General features: G+C 38.3%; 1 protein-coding gene across 1 annotated transcript in view; it reads right to left on the minus strand.

The window, feature by feature from the left end:
• LOC126471259 (unconventional myosin-Va-like) overlaps window positions 1-20366 on the minus strand; it is a 131350-nt gene that overhangs the window by 29666 nt on the left and 81318 nt on the right. The window contains exon 6 of the mRNA XM_050099378.1: window positions 9959-10216. Within this exon, the coding sequence (XP_049955335.1) occupies window positions 9959-10216 (258 nt within the window). The remainder of the gene's footprint in view (window positions 1-9958; window positions 10217-20366) is intronic.

Raw genomic sequence — 20366 nt, forward strand, 5'->3', positions numbered from 1 at the left:
TTTCCGCTATTGCCATGATACACTGTCTCAGTGCAAGGTGGGAGAAGAGTGGAAAATGGAACACACCTTATTTAAATGGCAGTACAAGCACACTGCATAATACGTGGTTTTATATTTCACATTTACCAACAACATAGCTAACAAAAAAACAAATTTTTGGTATTATTTAATTATTTTTGGCTCATTGAAGACATAATTTTTATCTGGTAGCAACTGTTGGTATATGGACAGATGCAGACAATTTCACAGTTTTGCACTCAAGTTGCCACATAATTGTGACTTATTTAGTTTCATAGTCAAAAAAAATGTTTTTCACACAAATATGATGATTGAAACATTGTAGCACTTTTGTAATCTCATTATGATGACTTTGAAACTCTACCTGGTGAAATATAGACGTTCTGGACAGTTTTAATGCAGAAAGATTTTTAATGAAAACTAGAATTACAAGGCAGTTCAATCAATCGCATCTGTATAAGATTAGGGGCACTTTCAACTGAAACAAAGGGTCTAAGAAATAGATGTACAATTGACAGTGTCCTCAAAATCTTTATAAAACTATCCTTGTAATTCTTGCAAGGCCACAATGGATTCCTCAAACCTTGTATTTTCTTCAATGCTAGTCAGCTTATGGAACTGGACTGTCTTTGCCAGAATGTATCAGTTCTACAACGTGATTTTCTTTTCAAATGCATCCACATAAAATAAGAAAGAAGTGTGGATAGTGTGCAGTCGAGTCTACTTCAAATGCAAAGTCTGTACTCCATTGTGGATGTTCAAATTTTCATTCCTGCTCTCCTTTTTCCTTCATAAATTCAACAATAGTGACTTTTAAGTCAAGAAATCATTCCAGGCATGTGCCTTGACTTAATGAATGTACTTTCAGTATTATATGAAATCTCTGCACCCTTTGTTCAGTTCTATCTATTGCAACTGACAATGGAACAATGTGTGTGACTGGTCATACCATCAATTTCTTCAGGCACTCCAGGCCTGCAAATGTATCATAACATGCAATTTGACTTACAGAACAATGAATCCCATATGTATCATCACAGTTTTTTGCTCTTTCATTGTCAACTAAACCTTCAAATTCTTGTTGCATAGTATTGTAATTTCATTTCATAGCAAATATACAGTACCTGTCACTTATGTGAACTAAGAATTCTCATCCCTCTCTTCTGTCATGCCTATTCACTTTAAAGGAAAGCAGTGATAGATTGCTAGACTGCCTCTTTTTGTAAAACAACCAGTGGACCTTTGAACATCCTTCCATACCATCAACAAACAGCAAAGGTTAAACAGCACTGACAGTGCAATTCTGCCAAACTCAGAAAGTTGTGCCAACTGAAAAATGCTGCACCACACTAGTAAATGTCACAACATTCCCTGTATGTCCAAGGAGGACTGAGCAAAGCCAAGTGACAGGCTGGGCCTTGTCCTGCCCGCAGTCCACACCCGTTGCATGCGTGAAGTTTGGCACAATGTGGCTGGCCCTGTTGTAAAGCCTTCATGTCATCATGTTGCTGTCACAGCTTTTTGCCTCACCCTTCCAATGTCAAAGAACACCCAACTGCTTTTAGAGAAAATTGCTTACTACCATAAATTCATTCTGGCTGTGCCCACAGCGGACCATCCCCTCCACAAATTTCGCCACAAGGACATTTCTTTTCACTGAACATCGGCCTGGCAGCATGCATTAATGCTTCTGAAATGTATGCTGCATTCTTCTCCTGGCATCCTGGCCACCAAATGGTCTTGGCTACAGGCTCCTCTAAGTATGGCCTGATGGTCGTGAGGCTGGTTCTTAATGTCTGATAGTTGACATGTCAAAAATGCTTAATTCCACTCAGCAGCACTACTGCCTAGTTGAGGAGGAGGCATTGCTATCATCTATACCTTCAAAAAGTTTGATGTATTCTTGTATGGATCTAAGTTCCACCTCATTACTTACCACAAGCCCATGGTTCTGTTGTTTAGTCCTTCTGCTTTGTACTTTGACAAAGCAGCAGATTGCCTCCAGTGTGGGGCCTTGTTTCTGTCTCACTACAACTATGAAATACATTTTTGGCCTACTGCACAGCATGTCAATGTCAATGCACTGTCCCTGATTCTGACAGGGCCATACCCTACTTTTGATCAGGAAGAGTGCCTTTGTTTTCATTTAGATGTTGAGGCAGAACGTATAGTGGAAGGGTTTCCTATTGCAGGCTTCTGGATTGCAGCTGCTGTTGCTGTCAACCTGACTTTGCACCAAGTTGTTCAACTTGGTTTGCCAGACAGGTCTTTGGGCAGGACTTCCGATTTTTTATGTAGCTATTCTGTCCTTTGTCACCACCTTCCAGTGTGTAATGGTGGTTTTCTCTTAGCAAATGATGGGCTGTCATCCAGGGTTGTGATTCCAATAGCTGTAGAGTATGATGTGCTTCAGTTCCTACAGCTGGGAAAGTGGAGGGCTCTATTATACCAAGTCACTGACCCATCGACACATCTTCTGGCCTGGCATTGACGAAGACATTGTGTGTCTTGTCACGGCCTGCTCTCAGTGTGCAACCCATCAGGTGGTAAAGCTCTCTTCCTGGCCTAGGTGGTTAGTGACTTCAGCATTGGTGCAGTTCTGCCACTCTGAGGACCCAGATGTCTAGATGCTACCAACACCATTCTCACTGGCCCTCATTTATGGCACTTTGCAAGAGGTGGCCACTGCACATGTCAGGGGCCGTGTCACTTCCACCTTTACTCACCAGTTCCAGGCCAGAATCTCCTCCCACATCCACCAGCATCTCCGATGCCCACCACATAGGTCATGGTTGTGTCATCATTTGCCCCAATTCCGTCATCAGACGAGTGCCCTTTTGGTAAGGGGGAGGGGTGCTATAATCCTGTACATATGGATATGATCCATGTTACCAGGTTACCAGTGCACTACACTCATACTCTGCCAATGGCATCTGTGCGAGATGGCCACCAGAGGCTGCCCGTAACTTGGGCACATGGTATGGCACATGGTGCATCTGCTGGAGATCTCCTCCATATAAGGACAGCACAGCAGGTGCTCATCCTCAGATTATGTTCTACTGTTTATTGTACCATTTGTGTGTTTGCTGTTTACTTGTATGTGGATAAACTAACTTTGTTCCTTATGGCAGCACAACAGACAGGTGACAGCCAATCATCACAACTGTAGATAGAATGATATGGCATCTACACAATATTATTGAAACACATATGAAGATATATAAAATGATGAGACAGAGTGTCATTGTATGGTAACTGTTATATTTGACAAAAAATAATGATGAAATTGATTTTAATGTTCTAATCTAACATCTGCATTAATGAACCTTAATTTGAAATTAGAATGAAAACTGTTTTGTCATTCAAAACTAAGTTGGTATTCTATATCATACGTTTATTGATTTAAACTATCCATTTACCTTTTTTCTTAAAGTCATGTAAAATGTTGCAGCACACATCTTAATGCATTATTTTCTTTTAAGAGATGTTGTGCAAGGTTGAACCCATCTTCCATAGTGTCCATCTTCTCTGGTGTTCTGACAACCTAACTGCCACAGATCTGCTTGACTGACCACTTATACTTTTCCAATATGTTTGCAGTTGATTTTGTACACACTGATCTGCTCTTAATATTTCATTGTGTCTTCAATTTAAAATAATGATTAAGTTATGGATATTGTTTGAAAATCAGATTTGGATAATGGAACCAGTGAGAGGTGACACACCAAAGGAACTGAAAGCTGCTTACTTGTGACTGGATGGTACCATCCTGCACAGGTCACAGTAGAAGTAGCTGTTTTTCTGTAAGTGATACATGGACCTTTAATTGTGTTAATGGGAGATCCTTCTATGAAACATTTGCCAGATCACAATTAAAAAGTGCTGCTGCCAATAGTGACGCTATTTTGTGTGGTAAAATTAATACAATTACCAAGTTCAAGAGGAAACTTGTGTCCAGCGATGTTATCACTAACAAAGTCAAAAAATAAAAATGCCTAAATAATTCTAAATTTCACAATCTGTATGAAGATCCAACTGCAGCTTCTAACAACCAAGAGGAACAAAACACCATAAAATCATGTGAAAATTTCGGTTCAGAAACCAGCAGCTGGACACTTGGCTCCTAGATGTTTTGGTTTACCTATGTTACATACGTATGACAGCCAGTAGTGTCCAGTTTCTCTGCTTCTTGTTGATTACTATGGAAGAAACTAGATTACATCACAACAAGAAAACAAAACTTAATCTAATATTTGGCATCAGAAATTCCTCAGCTCTTGTAGCTAAAATTCAAACAATATTGGCTTTAACTACACTGCCTGACAAAAAGTCACTTAATAGCCATGGTCAGATATCAATTTACTTTCATATACATATGCACGATTGTTGAGTAAGTAATGATTAGGGTTGCAGGTAGTCCATTACTGTTGTTTGAGTTAATTGTTGTTACCAAGACTGGTAGGATATATAAGGAGCATGGACAGTGTAAGATGTTGAATGATCACTGTGAAGAACGTGGAGGTGCCACATACTCTTTTTAGACAGTGTTATCAGCACCTGACAGAGTTTGAAAGGAGCCTCATTGTGGGTCTTCAATTGGCTGCCTCATCAGATTGTGCAATATCCAGATCTGATGGCATTTGTATGTGACAGTGACTGTTTGACTGTATAGGAGTGTGAGGGCTCGTATACTTATTGTTAATGTTTCAGTGAACCGCACCTAACTACCACATAGAGGGACTGTCATAGTTTGCACTAACAACACTGTAACCCCTTCTGACTTACATCTGCCTTCTGAGAACAAATAATGAACTCTTGCTACATTCTGTGTCATTCCATACCTTTGGTCAGAAACCAGCAGCAGTTTCACCAGAGAATTACCATCCCATGAGGTGGTCATTAAAACCACAATACAGACTTTTTTTTTTTTTGAGTCATGGTATGGCCAGGAAGAATAAATTGCTAATTAATGATGTCACATTGCCTTTGTTGATGAACTGAAGTTTGTACTACCCTGGATAACAATCATTGGTGAGTACAATGCCAGTCTGGGAGAGGTCCCATTCTTTCATGGTGTTTAGAGGCACAAGGTGTTACTCCTGGCATTACGGGGTGTAAAGCCATTGGGTGTAACTCCAGGTAACAGGTTATACTGACGCAGAAAACTCTGAAAGACAATGGTACACCACAGGCATTCTGTGTGTTACCTCTCATGCAAGAAGATTATGGTACCATTTTTCAACAGGATAATGGTCATTCACACATGATGTGTATCTATGAACTGTCTGCATGATGTTGAGGTTTGCCGGTGGCCAACAAAATCCCCAGAACTGCCCCTGACGGAACATGTGTGGAATAAGCTTGGATCTCAACTAACATCCGATGCTGGCATGCAGTATATTAAGGACTAGTTACAAAAGTTGTGGGCCAACTTGTCTCAGGAGAGGTCACAAACTCCTTATGACACCTTTTTCAACCAAAGAAGTGCATACATCCATCTCAGAGGGGTGCAACATCATACTGATAAGTGGACTTCTACTATTAAGCTCTTTGTAAATTTGATTCAGTTTTGTAACCACTGCTGTAACATCACGTAACTTCTCAAACTGTGAAGTTTATTTTTTTCCCCTTCTTGCAGGTTCACTTTCTTTGTCAGGTAGGGTAGTTTCGCTTAACATCACTAGCTTGTATACAAATACTCCCACTGATGAGCGCAAAAACAAATCGAGATACCTTTTACACATACCTAAGCTGAATTCCATAGTGCTACACATCAATAATTACCAGTGAAACATATGCAAAACAGAATTATTTTCTGTTTGAGAACACTTCCTACAGACCATCTAATGACATAGCTATGGATTTCTTTTATTAGTCCAGAAAGGTTTTTCAACAGAAAATGCCATATATGCTTTCACCAGTCAAATTTTGAATGATCTGAATAACCGTACACCTCCCATTGGGATTTTTTGTGATCTCTCAAAGGCTTTTGATTGTGTAAATCATGAAATTCTGCTAGACAAGCTCAAGTATTGTGGCATGAGTGGGACAGTGCACAAATGGTTTAATTCGTACCTAACCGGAAGAGTGCAGAAAGTTGAAATAAGTAGTTCTCGTAACATGCAAAGATCAGCACATTCCTCAAACTGGGGAACTATCAAGAATGGGGTTCCACAAGGGTCAGTCTTGGGTCCTTTGTTGTTCTTATTATATATTAATGACTTGCCATTCTATATTCATGAAGAGGCAAAGTTAGTTCTCTTTGCTGATGATACAAGTATAGTAATCACACCTGAGAAACAAGAATTAACTGATGAAATTGTCAATGCTGTCTTTCAGAAAATTACTAAGTGGTTCCTTGTAAACGGACTCTCACTGAATTTTGATAAGACACAGTACATACAGTTCCGTACAGTGAATGGTATGATGCCATTAATAAATATAGACCTTAATCAGAAGCATATAGCTAAGGTAGAATATTCCAAATTTTTAGGTATGTCCATTGATGAGAGATTAAATTGGAAGAAACACATTGATGATCTGCTGAAACGTTTGAGTTCAGCTACTTATGCAATAAGGGTCATTGCAAATTTTGGTGATAAACATCTTAGTAAATTAGCTTACTACACCTATTTTCACTCATTGCTTTCATATGGCATCATATTTTGGGGTAATTCATCACTGAGGAATAAAGTATTCATTGCACAGAAGCGTGTAATCAGAATAATAGCTGGAGTCCACCCAAGATCATCCTGCAGACATTTATTTAAGGATCTAGGGATATTCACAGTAGCTTCTCAGTATATATACTCTCTTATGAATTTTGTTATTAACAACCAAACCCAATTCAAAAGTAATAGCAGTGTGCATAACTACAATACTAGGAGAAAGGACGATCTTCACTATTCAAGATTAAATCTAACTTTGGCACAGAAAGGGGTGAATTATACTGGCACTAAAGTCTTTGGTCACTTACCAAATAGTATCAAAAGTCTGACAGATAACCAACAAGTATTTAAGAAGAAATTAAAAGAATTTCTGAATGACAACTCCTTCTACTCCATAGAGGAATTTTTAGATATAAATTAAGAAAAAAAAAATATTAAAAAAATAAAAAAAATAAAAAAATAAAAATAAAAAAACACAAAAAAATAAAGTTGTTATATTAACTTAAGTATGTTGTTAAATTAACCTAATTATATCATGTATTGGAAAATTCGACTCGTTCCACATCATTACGAAATATCGTATTCATGATCCATGGAACTAGTATTAATCTAATCTAATCTAATCTAATCTACATGGTGTTTTACAAACAAATTGAACAAGTGCTCTTCCTGTGAAAGCAACAATGAGCTGAAAAATTAAATACTGGATCAGGTATGTTGGCAATGTGAAGTGTTTATGGAATGGTATCACTAGATAAATGCATTCCTACAACATTTAAAGTCACAATACAAGGTGTACAACTTTGCTTACACTGTTTGCCAATAGGTGGCGACAATAGTAAGTAGCAGTCGAAACAAACAGATCACAGACATCAGGCAGTTAGCTTGGACCTCAGTCAACATAACCTCAGTCAAACATTAGTCAATTTTTGTCTGCATCATGAAGATGTACTTGATTGAAAATGTCATTTTATGAGCCTAATTCTCATGATTTGTGGGAGATGTTCCTGTTTTGTTTCAATATGAAGAAAACAGTGGTTGAGTCTCATTGAATGCTCTCAAGTATGAATGGTAAGGATGCTATTAGTGAAAGAATGTGTATTGAGTGGTTTCAATGCATCAAGAACAGTGATTTTAATGTCGTTGACTGGCATGGTGGAAGAGAGAATGTTTTTGAAGATGCAGAATTGGAGACATTGCTGAGTAAAGACTCGTGTCAAACTCAAGAAGAATTGGCACAATTAGTGGGAGTGACACATCTAGCAATTTAAAAACTTCTCAAGGCTATGGGCATGATTCAGAAAGAAAGAAGTTGGGTCCCATGTGAGCTGAAACCAAGAGACGTTTAATGGCATTTGTGGGTTTGTGAACAGTTGCTTTAAAGGCAAAAACAGAAGGGATTTCTGCATCATTTTGTGACCAGGGACGAAAAATAGGTTCATTATGATAACCCTAAATGCAAAAAATCATGGGGATATCCTGGCCATGCTTCCACATTGATGGCCAAACCGAATATTCATGGCTCCAAGATAATGCTTTGCATTTGGTGGGACCAGCTTGGTATCGTGTACTATGAGGTGTTAAAACCACATGAAACAATCACAGATGCTTGCTATCGAATGCAATTAGGTGCATTTGAGTGGAGCATTACAGTGAGATGCACAATATAGTGATTTTGCAGCAAACCAATGCTCAACCCCACATTGCAAGAGAGGTCAAAACATTCGTGGAAACATTAAAATGGGAAGTCCTAGCCCACCTGCTGTACTCTCCAGACATTGCTCCCTCTGACTATCACCTGTTTAGATCAATGGCACGTGGCCTGGCTGACCAACACTTACGATCTCATGAAGAAGCCACAAACTGGATCGATTCATGGATTGCTTCAAAAGTTGAACAATGTTTTTGATGCAGGATTCATACACTGCCTGAAAGATGGGAGAAAGTAGTGGCCAGCAATGGAAAATACTTTGAATGAAACACGTGTAACCATTTGTTTCATTAAAGCCTCAAATGTTGGGGAAAAATGGCGGAAGCAAAGTTGTACACCTTGTACAATAAAATCCAGTTCACTATGGAGATGGGAGGTTCTTCTGTAAATTATTTCAATACAGATCTACTGCTCCATACAATGAAACATCACTCATGAAGTTAGTTTAATGTAAGTGTATCTGTCATGTTTTTAGAGTAGAAGGTATCCTATGCACCTGTGCTGAGATACCTCACAATATTATCCCATATGACATCAAGGAATTAAATACAATTCAAAGTAAAGTAGTTAAAGCATACCACAGGTGCTGACTGTAGATATTGGTATTATTATTGTAAAGCATGTTATCTACATTCACCATTTGCAGATGAAATGTACATGCCTTCCACAAGAGTTGCCACACTTGTCTTCAGTCCTAGAAGTCTGATGTACCACACTACATGATTAGGACATTATTGATGGCTGTAATAACACCAATCCAAAAGGAATTATTCAATAGAAATTACTTATAGTACATTTTTATTGTAACAGAGTTACACTCTTATATGTGACACATCAACAGATTTCCGTCTGATATGTTATTTGTGGGGCTACATTATGCGGTTCCAGATGACAGTCTATTCCTTATGTTATCTGCAAGTTACTTTGGAGTCATCTGCTACACTTGATGACAAGTCATTGTTGAGTAACAGGAAAAGAGGGTGTCCCAAGGCAAAACACTGTATAATACCCCAAGTAAGTGACCTAATCAGACCAAATTTAATTTTTAGTTACATAATAGTCTAAAACAACATTATTTTTCCCACAACATAATGAGATTAAAGGAACTGCATTGATTTCCCTAAATCCTTATTGTTGTTGATTTGACAATACAAAAGTGATTCCATAAGCCAAAGCCTATGAATACTCCACGTTTCATTAATGTTGTTCTTTGCAGGGAGGAGGAAAAAAAAATAGACTACTGATAACACTACATGTACCTGTAGTCTCATGTCACGACACCACTGTTCAAGATGTGATAGATTATATCTTATCTGCATTCCTTTACTCCAATGACACAAATCCTTTCGGAGCAGTAGGTTATTCATTGAAATGGCACAGATGAAGTAGAATACCTGCAAAATTAAAACACACAACTTCACTTAAAATGGTAACATTGTCATGGGTATTTTCTTTTATTTCTGGTTTGCAATCTACTAGAGACTTCAGTATTTACAAAATACAGCAGTTTCCTCATAGTCTAGGATCATGTAACTTACTGTTAGAAAATTGGTCATCTCACCTGCCGAAATATCTGGACAGTAAGTTCTGGGTCAACACCATGGTTCCCCATAATTTTATAGATATAATTTAGTTCCTGCAAGAGTGCATCCAATGACTTCTGTACACCCAAAAATGGCTCAGAATCCCATGATGACAACACAGCTCTTCCTCTCTTTCCACTAGCTATCTGACTTGTCAAGCCACTTATTTCTTCATGTTCAAGAATAGCTGGCACCACCAGTGGCTGTATCTTTTCTTGTATGTGCCCAGCAAGACTCTGAATAATGGCATGTGAATGATAGACATTATTTTGGGGACCGTTATTATATACCTTGTAGATGAATTCATAAAAATTCTACGTTCATAGATGAAATGAGACCAAAACAATCTGTTAAGGGAAACTCAAAATAGGACTAAAACATGTTCTTATTTCAATCTTTTAATGCAGATATTCAATCCTCTATATAGCCAACAGAAAAAAATCCCTACTTTATGTCCTCCATGCAATGATTTAAGAATTAAGTAATTAATTAATTAACAAAGGAAGTGTATAATTGAGTCTGTAATGTTTCTCAGCACTTACATAAGAAAACCAAAGAGAATACAAAGACTATAAACCATGTCTTCTAAACTGAAGAAATTTACAAAATCCACAAAACTTTAAACAGACCTGATCAACTTTGTTTCTTCACCTCTGTGCACCTCTGTTGCATCTCTTACTATGGTGTGCATATCATCTCGGGGTATTACATGCTACACCATTTGGACAGTAATCCCAGAATCAGTCTGCACTTTCTTATCATGTAGCTGTGTAGTAGTTACACACTATAAGGGTACAATATTCAGTAGGTGTGATCTAATTTGAGCTAGAACTTGGGTATTATTTTGAATATTTCATAAATACAATAAGTAAATCAAGTGCCTATCACCTTAATGAAAATTTTCGAGTTTTGCCAAATGAACCTAGCTCCAACTACTCAAAAATTTGACACTGAACTGTGCAGTCTGTGCATGGTTCTTAGTAGAGTCACATTTCCATGATAACACTGTATAAAATTAGCTTGTTTCTTCATACTTTGAGTTCAGTATCTACGTCTTATTCAGTATTTAATCTGCATCAATAAGTTGTGTTCCAATTCAAAAGCTATCCTATGCAATGACACACTAAGAAGCTGAGGTTAAGGAGGAGATTAAATATCAGTGCAGACTAATTCTCATGAGTCTTGCAAGGAGCACATGAAGGTTACACTTGAAATGTAATGAAATCACTTTCCAGGCATAGCCTCATGAGGTAATCAGTTAGGTGGTATTTGTTATATAATACTCTCAGATGAAGAATTATTGCACTATTAAACACAATGGGAGAACATTAGGTGGTATTTAAGAAAGATTCTCAGAAAGTTAAGATAGATCTGGATGTTGCACATGAAAAATTTAGACAGACACAAAATAGTTAACAGAAATCTGTTCTATGGCTTGGGCATGCATAAAATACAGAGCATAAATTATAATAAGTCACATATAGAGTGAGTAGGGAGAAATTTCAACACATAAATTGCCATGTTGACATTCCAAGTTACAAATATTGCTCAATGTTATGACCTCCTGCATCCATGATAGCCTGGATACCATCTCAATTGTTTGCAGCACTTTTTGAACAAAGGACAATGGAATGTTCAGCAGTTGTGGCACAGCTTGAAGATCGTTACTGTGTCCAGCTTTCTCAGCCATGGCAACAGTACATTCTTCAACAACATGTGACACAACTGGCCACCGGCCTTTTTCAGGAGTAATTCCCAAATTGTCAGTTAGTTCTGACTTCTGAATCATATTCTTCAACACTGGTGTAGAAAGAGGACCTCTTCATATTCCTTTAATGCATGAGACTTGTGAAGAGCAGCAACACTAGTGCTGCTGTTTTGATAAAAAAAAGTTCTATGAGTAAAGCTCTGCTCACATGCCCAGACCCTTATTGACTGTCTGCAGCTGTAATACACATTGATACTTACGTTTCAGCACTTTGTCTCTGTACTAGTATTCCTACTAATGGCAAGTCATGATACTACCACTATTGACAATGCAAATTCTGCAGCACACAGTCTGAACACTGTAAAGTTGGGTACCCGTATGGTAAATGGTAATCCACCTACACTTGCTCAAATAGCGAAGTTCAATAACAATCCTCCTCCTCCTCCTCCTCCTCCTCCTCCTCCCTCTCCCTCTCTCCCTCTCTCTCTCTCTCTCTCTCTCTCTCTCTCTCTCTCTCTCTCTCTCTCTCTCTCTCTCTCTCTCTCTCCTCCCTGGATTGAATTCAGGTGTTCTAGAAAGTCATTCAAATTCTCACTGCCATGAAGCCAAATAACAGAACTATCATCTACGTATCTGAAAAAACATGCTAGTTTCAGCTGCAGACTCCAAGGTGTGTTCCTCGAAATCTTCCATATACAAATTGGTAATGATGGGTGACAATGGGCTTCCCATTACAACTCCATCTGTCTGCTCACAGTACTGGTCATTGAATAAAAAGTAAGTGGGTGCCAACACAGTGCTTACTTTCTGCAGTTTTGCATTGAAAATGGCAAGGTATGTTCCTGTTGAAGTATCTGCAGTTGTCAACAATGCCACCCAGCTGCATTCTCTTAAGTTATTTGAACACTGTATATGCCATAAGAAACTAAATCTCACATTGTTAATTTCCTCCCAATAGAACTAATCACTGCTTGTGGAGGTTGGATAAATTCTGCAGCAGTACAGTAAGATTGCAATGTGCAGTGTCGTTTTTACTGCAGTGTTGTGATCAAAATATTGTTCCAACATTTGCCAAAGTAGTGCATCATATTAATTCTCCTGCCACTAGTCTTATCAAGCAATGCACTAGCCTAGATATTGTTTATGAGAGGATCCATTACACTCACTGACGGCTGGATTTTGTTTCCAAGGAATTTTTTCAGCTTCATTTAACGCCTGCTTCAAAATTTCAACTTTTTCTTGGGATTGGTGGATGATGCTTCATGGCACTGGGAATTTCATTCTGTAACTGCCAGGCATTTGGCAAAGTTTGAATGTTTCTGTGGCTTGGAATCTATACTGTATCTCAACATTCTGTGATATGTCTCATGGAGAAAGCTTTTTGATGAAGCAGCTTTATCGGTGCTCCAAAGCATTTGCCAGTGGTTGATTCTATCAGTTCCCTTGTACACACTGTTTTTAAACTACCTCCTGATGTTGCAGAATATACTAGGAGGAAGGCATATTGTGTGTTGACTGGGGGACGTACACCCTAGAGTAATATCACAGCAGCTGAGAGGACTGCTTTACGTTCACTTAGAGTTGACCCGTCAAAGGATGCAGTTTTTACTGTCTGATTCCACATATCGCAGGATCGGTTCTGACCCAACAAAAAGTGTTGAGAGAAAGACTAACAACCTCCTGGAAAAAGTTCCCTATGGTAGGAGAATATCAAGAGCCTCAATTCTTATTGTGCTATTCTCTCTAGGGTACTTGGCCTCCCTAAGGTCCACAGGGAAGAGGCTCCTCTTCATAAGATTGTGATTAAGACTGTTGCTCTGACATTGTGTAGAAAAAAACTTTGTTACTCTGTTGAGTCATATAGTAGGTCAATGTAAGCACCATGTTAAGAACTTAGCAGATTTTGTAGATCAGTTAGAGTGACTGCATTTGAATGACATATTCTTGTAAGTTTTGATGTGGTCTCTCTCTCTCTTCACTCATGTACTTCTGTCCGATTCATTACAGTTGATTGAGGTTAGGATTGGTGCTGAATTAATGAACCCATTTCACTTCCTTTTTATTCAATGAGCAGTACTATGAGCAGACAGATGGAGTTGTCACTTATCATTGCCAGCTTGTTTATGGAAGATTTTGAAGAACTTACCTTGGAGTCTACGGCTTTGAAAACTGCATGTTTTTTTTCAGATATGTAGAAGATTCTTTTGTTGTTTGGCCTAATGGCAGTGAGAATTTGAATGACTTTCTAGAACACCTGAATTCAACCCACCTCAATATTCACTTCACAACAGTGGCGGAAAAGGATGGCTGTCTTCCATTCTTTGATGTGGTGGTTAGGAGGAAGGTGGATTGTGCGTTGGGACATGCCAATTATAGGAAGCCTACTTACACTAACTTGTATCTGCAGGCTAATAGTTTTCACCATACAGCTTAACATGAAGGGGTACTTCAAACCTTGGTTCACAGGGCCCATGTCATCCTGGGCCCTGAGAGTTTGTCAGCAGAGTTAGTCCATCTTGAAGTCACCTTTTGTCGGAATGGTTGTAGTGAAAGAGAGATAAGACATATGTTGCACTCTTGACCAACTATGCACTGTGTGAGCCATGATAATACTGAGGTGGTACCAAATTCTACGGCTTTTTGGCCTTACACAGGAAGCATTTCAAACAGGATTGGTCATATTCTGTGGAAATACAATGTGATGTGTGTGTTTTAATAACCATTTAAAATTGGGGTCCTTTTAGGTAACATAAAGGATGATCTTGGTTCACGTAAGGTGGTTGTCTACTGTATTCCTTGCAGCTGTTTCATGTCATATATTGGTCAGACTGTCAGGATGTGAAAGGCCAATGTTCTGAGCATAAATGGCATGCACGCTTACAACAGCCAAGTAAATCTGCCACTGCAGGACATTGTCTTGACACCAATCATTCTTTGGAATATAACAGAGATTCCTATATGCACTTCAAGCTATTGGGATAGTGTTCGTGTATTGAAATAGAGAGAGAGAGAGAGAGAGAGAGAGAGAGAGAGAGAGAGAGAGTGTGTGTGTGTGTGTGTGTGTGTGTGTGTGTGCGCACTTGTGTCTGCGCATACGCACGTTAGAGGACCCGAACTTAGAAAGTGATTTGGGCTGGCTATCCTTATGGAAACTGTAAAAAAAAAACAACCAAGGATTGATGATTATTGGTCAATGAATCCGTTGCTACACACACCGATATTTGACAAAGCGCTGTCCTGCAGGCGATTCACACAAATATTATCATTTTTACATTTTTATGACAGCAAAATAAACTGGATAATGCTTACCAGCTTTTCAAAGTGCAACTCGTAATTGATTATTTTTCCAAAAAGTTTGAATGAACAAGCATTTGAAACAAACAAATTTTGTATTTATTTACATATGTATATCTTCGAAATTTCATGTAAGTAGGGGAACAGGATTGAGAACTTACAAGAACTAGTGATGATATCTCCTAATAATGTCAAGAATGGCCAGTGACAAGCCAAGTAATCTGAATTATCACTGTCGGGATCAATTTGTACAATATGTGCAGCCTGTGAAGTGTTAATATAGTATCCCGTAGCAGCATGGCTCTTCCCATATCATTTTCTCTTCTCTTTCCTTTGATTCACAGTCAATCCAGCAGACACATATTGCCCAACAAGTAATGATAATAGCTCTTTACGTGCAACATAATACATTCAGCATCTCAAAATTATAACAAATTATTGTTGTGTTAGTGGTGATTTCTTAGTGCTTAACTGATGAATCACAGTATGATAATACATACATATATGAATTCCTTCTTCATGAATTAACTGTAAGCCAAAATCAGTAATGGCAGTATCAAGAGATTGTTAGTAGTGTTTTACTAATATGCCATTTTCAGAGTGTGGTACCTTCTTTCGTCAGTTGCAGCTATATATCCTTTCAAGTCACATGGCAATGGCCCCATTATATGCCTCCTTTAAAATTATTCCTGCATATGTCTCTGCAGCTTTACTGTATGGTTAAATGATGATGGCATCCTCTTGGGCAAAATATTCCGGAGGTAAAATAGTCCCCCATTCGGATCTCCGGGCGGGGACTACTCAGGAGGATGTCGTTATCAGGAGAAAGAAAACTGGCGTTCTACGGATCGGAGCATGGAATGTCAGATCCCTTAATCGGGCAGGTAGGTTAGAGAATTTAAAAAGGGAAATGGATAGGTTAAAGGTAGATATAGTGGGAATTGGTGAAGTTTGGTGGCAGGAGGAACAAGACTTTTGGTCAGGTGAATACAGGGTTATAAATACAAAATCAAATAGGGGTTATGCGGGAGTAGGTTTAATAATGAATAAGAAAATAGGAGTGTGGGTAAGCTACTTCAAACATCATAGTGAACGCATTATTGTAGCCAAGATAGACACGAAGTCCACGCCTACTACAGTAGTACAAGTTTATATGCCAACTAGCTCTGCAGATGATGAAGAAATTGATGAAATGTATGATGAATAAAAGAAATTATTCAGGTAGTGAAGGGAGATGAAAATTTTATGGTCATGGGTGACTGGAATTCGAGAGTAGGAAAAGGGAGAGAACGAAACATAGTAGGTGAATATGGACTGGGGCTAAGAAATGAAAGGGGAAGCTGCTTGGTAGAATTTTGCACAGAGCATAACTTAATCATAGCTAACACTTGGTTCAAGAATCACAAAAGAAGGTTGTATACACGGAAGAATCCTGGAGATACTAGAAGAGATCAGATAGATTATATAATGGTAAGACAGAGATTTAGTAACCAGGTTTTAAATTGTAAGACATTTCCAGTGGCAGATGTGGACTCTGACCACAATCTATTGTTTATGAACTGTAGATTAAAACTGAAGAAACTGCAAAAAGGTGGGAATTTAAGGAGATGGGACCTGGATAAACTGACTAAACCAGAGGTTGTACAGAGTTTCAGGGAGAGCATAAGGGAACAATTGACAGGAATGGGGGAAAGAAATACAGTAGAAGACGAATGGGTAGCTTTGAGGGATGAAGTAGTGAAGGCAGCAGAGGATTAAGTAGGTAAAAAGACGAGGGCTAGTATAAATCCTTGAATTTAATTGGTGAAAGGAGAAAATATAAAAATGCAGCAAATGAAGCAGGCAAAAATGAGATCGACAGGAAGCGCAAAATGGCTAAGCAAGGATGGCTAGAGGACAAATGTAAGTATGTAGAGGCTTATCTCACTAGGTGTAAAACAGATACAGCCTACAGGAAAATTAAAGAGACCTTTGGAGAAAAGAGAACCACTTGTATGAATATCAAGAGCTCAGATGGAAACCCAGTTCTAAGCAAAGAAGAGAAAGCAGAGAGGTGGAAGGAGTATATAGAGGGTCTATACAAGGGCGATGTACTTGAGGACAGTATTATGGAAATGGAAGACAATGTAGATGAAGATGAAATGGGAGATACAATACTCCATGAAGAGTTTGACAGAGAACTGAAAGACCTGAGTCAAAACAAGGCCCCGGAAGTAGACAACATTCCATTAGAACTACTGATGGCCTTGGGAGAACCAGTCCTGACAAGCCAGTCCTGACAAAGGTCTACCATTTGGTGAGCAAGATGTATGGGACAGGCAAAATACCCTCAGACTTCAAGAAGAATATAATAATTCCAACCCCAAAGAAAGCAGATGTTGACAGATGTGAAAATTACCGAACTGTCAGTTTAATAAGTCACAGCTGCAAAATACTAACACGAATTCTTTACAGACAAATGGAAAAACTGGTAGAAACCAACCTCGGGGAAGATCACTTTGGATTCTGTAGAAATATTGGAACACGTGAGGCAATACTGACCTTATGACTTATCTTAGAAGGAAGATTAAGGAAAAGTAAACCTATGTTTCTAGCATTTGTAGACTTAGAGAAAGCTTTTGACAATGTTGACCGGAATACTCTCTTTCAAATTCTGAAGGTGTCAGGGGTAAAATACAGGGAGCGATAGGCTATTTACAATTTGTACAGAAACCAGATGGCAGTTATAAGAGTTGAGGGGCATGAAAGGGAAGCAGTGGTTGGAAAGGAAGTGAGACAGGGCTGTAGCCTCTCCCTGATGTTATTGGGTTGGGTTGTTTGGGGGAAGAGACCAAACAGCGAGGTCATCGGTCTCATCAGATTAGGAAAGGATGGGGAAGGAAATCGGCCATGCCATTTCAAAGGAACCATCCCAGCATTTGCCTGGAATAATTTTAGGGAAATCACGGAAAGCCTAAATCAGGATGGCCGGACGTGGGATTGAACCATCGTCCTCCCAAATGTGAGTTCAGTGTCCCAATGTTATTCAATCTGTATATTGAGCAAGCAGTAAAGGAAACAAAAGAAAAATTCAGAGTAGGTATTAAAATCCATGGAGAAGAAATAAAAAACTTTGCGGTTCACCGATGACATTATAATTCTGTCAGAGACAGCAAAGGACTTGGAAGAGCAGTTGAACGAAATGGACAGTGTCTTGAAACAAGGATATAAGATGAACATCGACAAAAGCAAAACGAGGATAATGGAATGTAGTCAAATTAAATCAGGTGATGGTGAAGGAATTAGATTAGGAAATGAGACACTTAAAGTAGTAAAGGAGTTTTGCTATTTGGGGAGCAAAATAACTAATGATGGATGAAGTAGAGAGGATATAAAAGGTAGACTGGCAATGGCAAGGAAAGAGTTTCTGAAGAAGAGAAATTTGTTAACATCGAGTATAGATTTAAGTGTCAGGAAGTCGTTTCTGAAAGTATTTGTATGGAGTGTAGCCATGTATGGAAGTGAAACATGGACAATAAATAGTTTGGACAAGAAGAGAATAGAAGCTTTCGAAATGTGGTGCTACAGAAGAATGCTGAAGATTCTTTGGGTAGCTCACATAACTAATGAGGAGGTATTGAATAGAATTGGGGAGAAGAGGAGTTTGTGGCACAACTTGACAAGAAGAAGGGACCAATTGGTAGGACATGTTCTGAGGCATCAAATGATCACAAATTTAGCACTGGCGGGCACTGTGGAGGGTAAAAATCATAGAGGAAGACCAAGAGATGAATACACTAAGCAGATTCAGAAGGATGTAGGTTGCAGTAATTACTGGGAGATGAAGAAGCTTGCACAGGATAGGGTAGCATGGAGAGCTGCATCAAACCAGTCTCAGGACTGAAGACCACAACAACAACAACAACACGTCTTTTTCCACATTCAGATTAAAAAAAGAAAGAAATGTTTTAGAGACAATATGGATGTCACATCAAACCTTATTCTTTTTTAAATTTACAACTTTTTAAGCAAATATCCAGCAAAGTTTAACTTCTTGAACTGATGAAATACCAGGACCACAGAAATAAAAGGCCTCAAATGGCACATCTGATATCTGAAGGCAATGACTTGTTATCGGACCCACTTCAAACAAAATTCCCAATTGAACTACATGACAGTAGCTGTCAATTTCATACAGAGCAACACAGCAAAATCATGTCCACTGCTCATAATAGTTATTCACTACTGAAATTTGCAATGATACATCAAATGAGACGTTATCAGTACTAGCTTCTCTCAAAAGTGGAGAAGTTTTCAGTATGACAGTTCTTATCTAATATACAAGTGAACCTTCCAAATTTCAATCTAAAATACTGTTACACCAAACTTCTTGTTTGCTATAGTAACAGTTCAGAATGGGAATTGCAATTAAAAATCATGGCAGATGTGGAAAGCCGTTCAGTAACATTGCTTTTAGTGGCATAAATATCTCAGTGTCACTGACATTCATTAAAAATAATTATTGTATGGGAACTGAATGTTATGAATGAATGTGGTGCACATTGTAATGTGCAATAAGCCATTTGGACCATGTATATTCTCAAATTTACAATCTCATCCATTTTTCAATCTTATTTGAAATGTTTTAAACTCCGACTCTATAATATGTCGTGCTAACACAATTAACCCCTGTGATAAAAGAATTTCATAAAAATTACTGTACTACAAAAAACAAAAAAAAAGCTTTGTTCATGTGAATACATATATTATCATAATTGTTCTATTGTGCTGCTGAGCGAATTTCATTTTCTGTAAATTATTCTTGATTTAATGCTCTGTTTTGCTCTTAGTATGCCTAAATCTTTACTGATGTACTATGAAATGATGTGAAGTGGGTGCCAGTTGGTTGTATGTTGTCTGTCAGGAAGGAAGGAAGGAAAAATGTAAAGTTGTCTGGAGTTTCAGACAAATGGAATGTATTTCGCTGAGTGAACATTGTAGTTGACGTCATCAAGGCATATAGGACTATTAAAATTTAAAACTACATATGAATCAGTTTGTAGTCTATGTCATTTCAAGAAGCATGTCAATCTATAGCGTTTCCAGACCTAAAAGAGAACCTGGCTTCCACACAGAAGAAATTCAAGCAACGGATTGAAGGAGATCCTTTAAAAAAGGAAACAAGAAGAGTATTTTGTCTTTAAATATACCACTAGATCTGCCCAACAGTATTTCTACTCAATGAACAATTATTACAATTAACAGTCATCCAATGTGCATAACAAAGGAGGTCGTTAAAGTGGTGCCCTTGTGGCCAGGATACTTATACGTTTGGATTTTTGACAGTGTTTATGTTTCAGGTGATCAAAAAGCATATAATTGTGTTGCAAAGTGTAATGATTTTA

Source organism: Schistocerca serialis, chromosome 3, assembly GCF_023864345.2.
Source record: "Schistocerca serialis cubense isolate TAMUIC-IGC-003099 chromosome 3, iqSchSeri2.2, whole genome shotgun sequence".
NCBI classification, from domain to species: Eukaryota; Metazoa; Arthropoda; class Insecta; order Orthoptera; family Acrididae; genus Schistocerca; species Schistocerca serialis.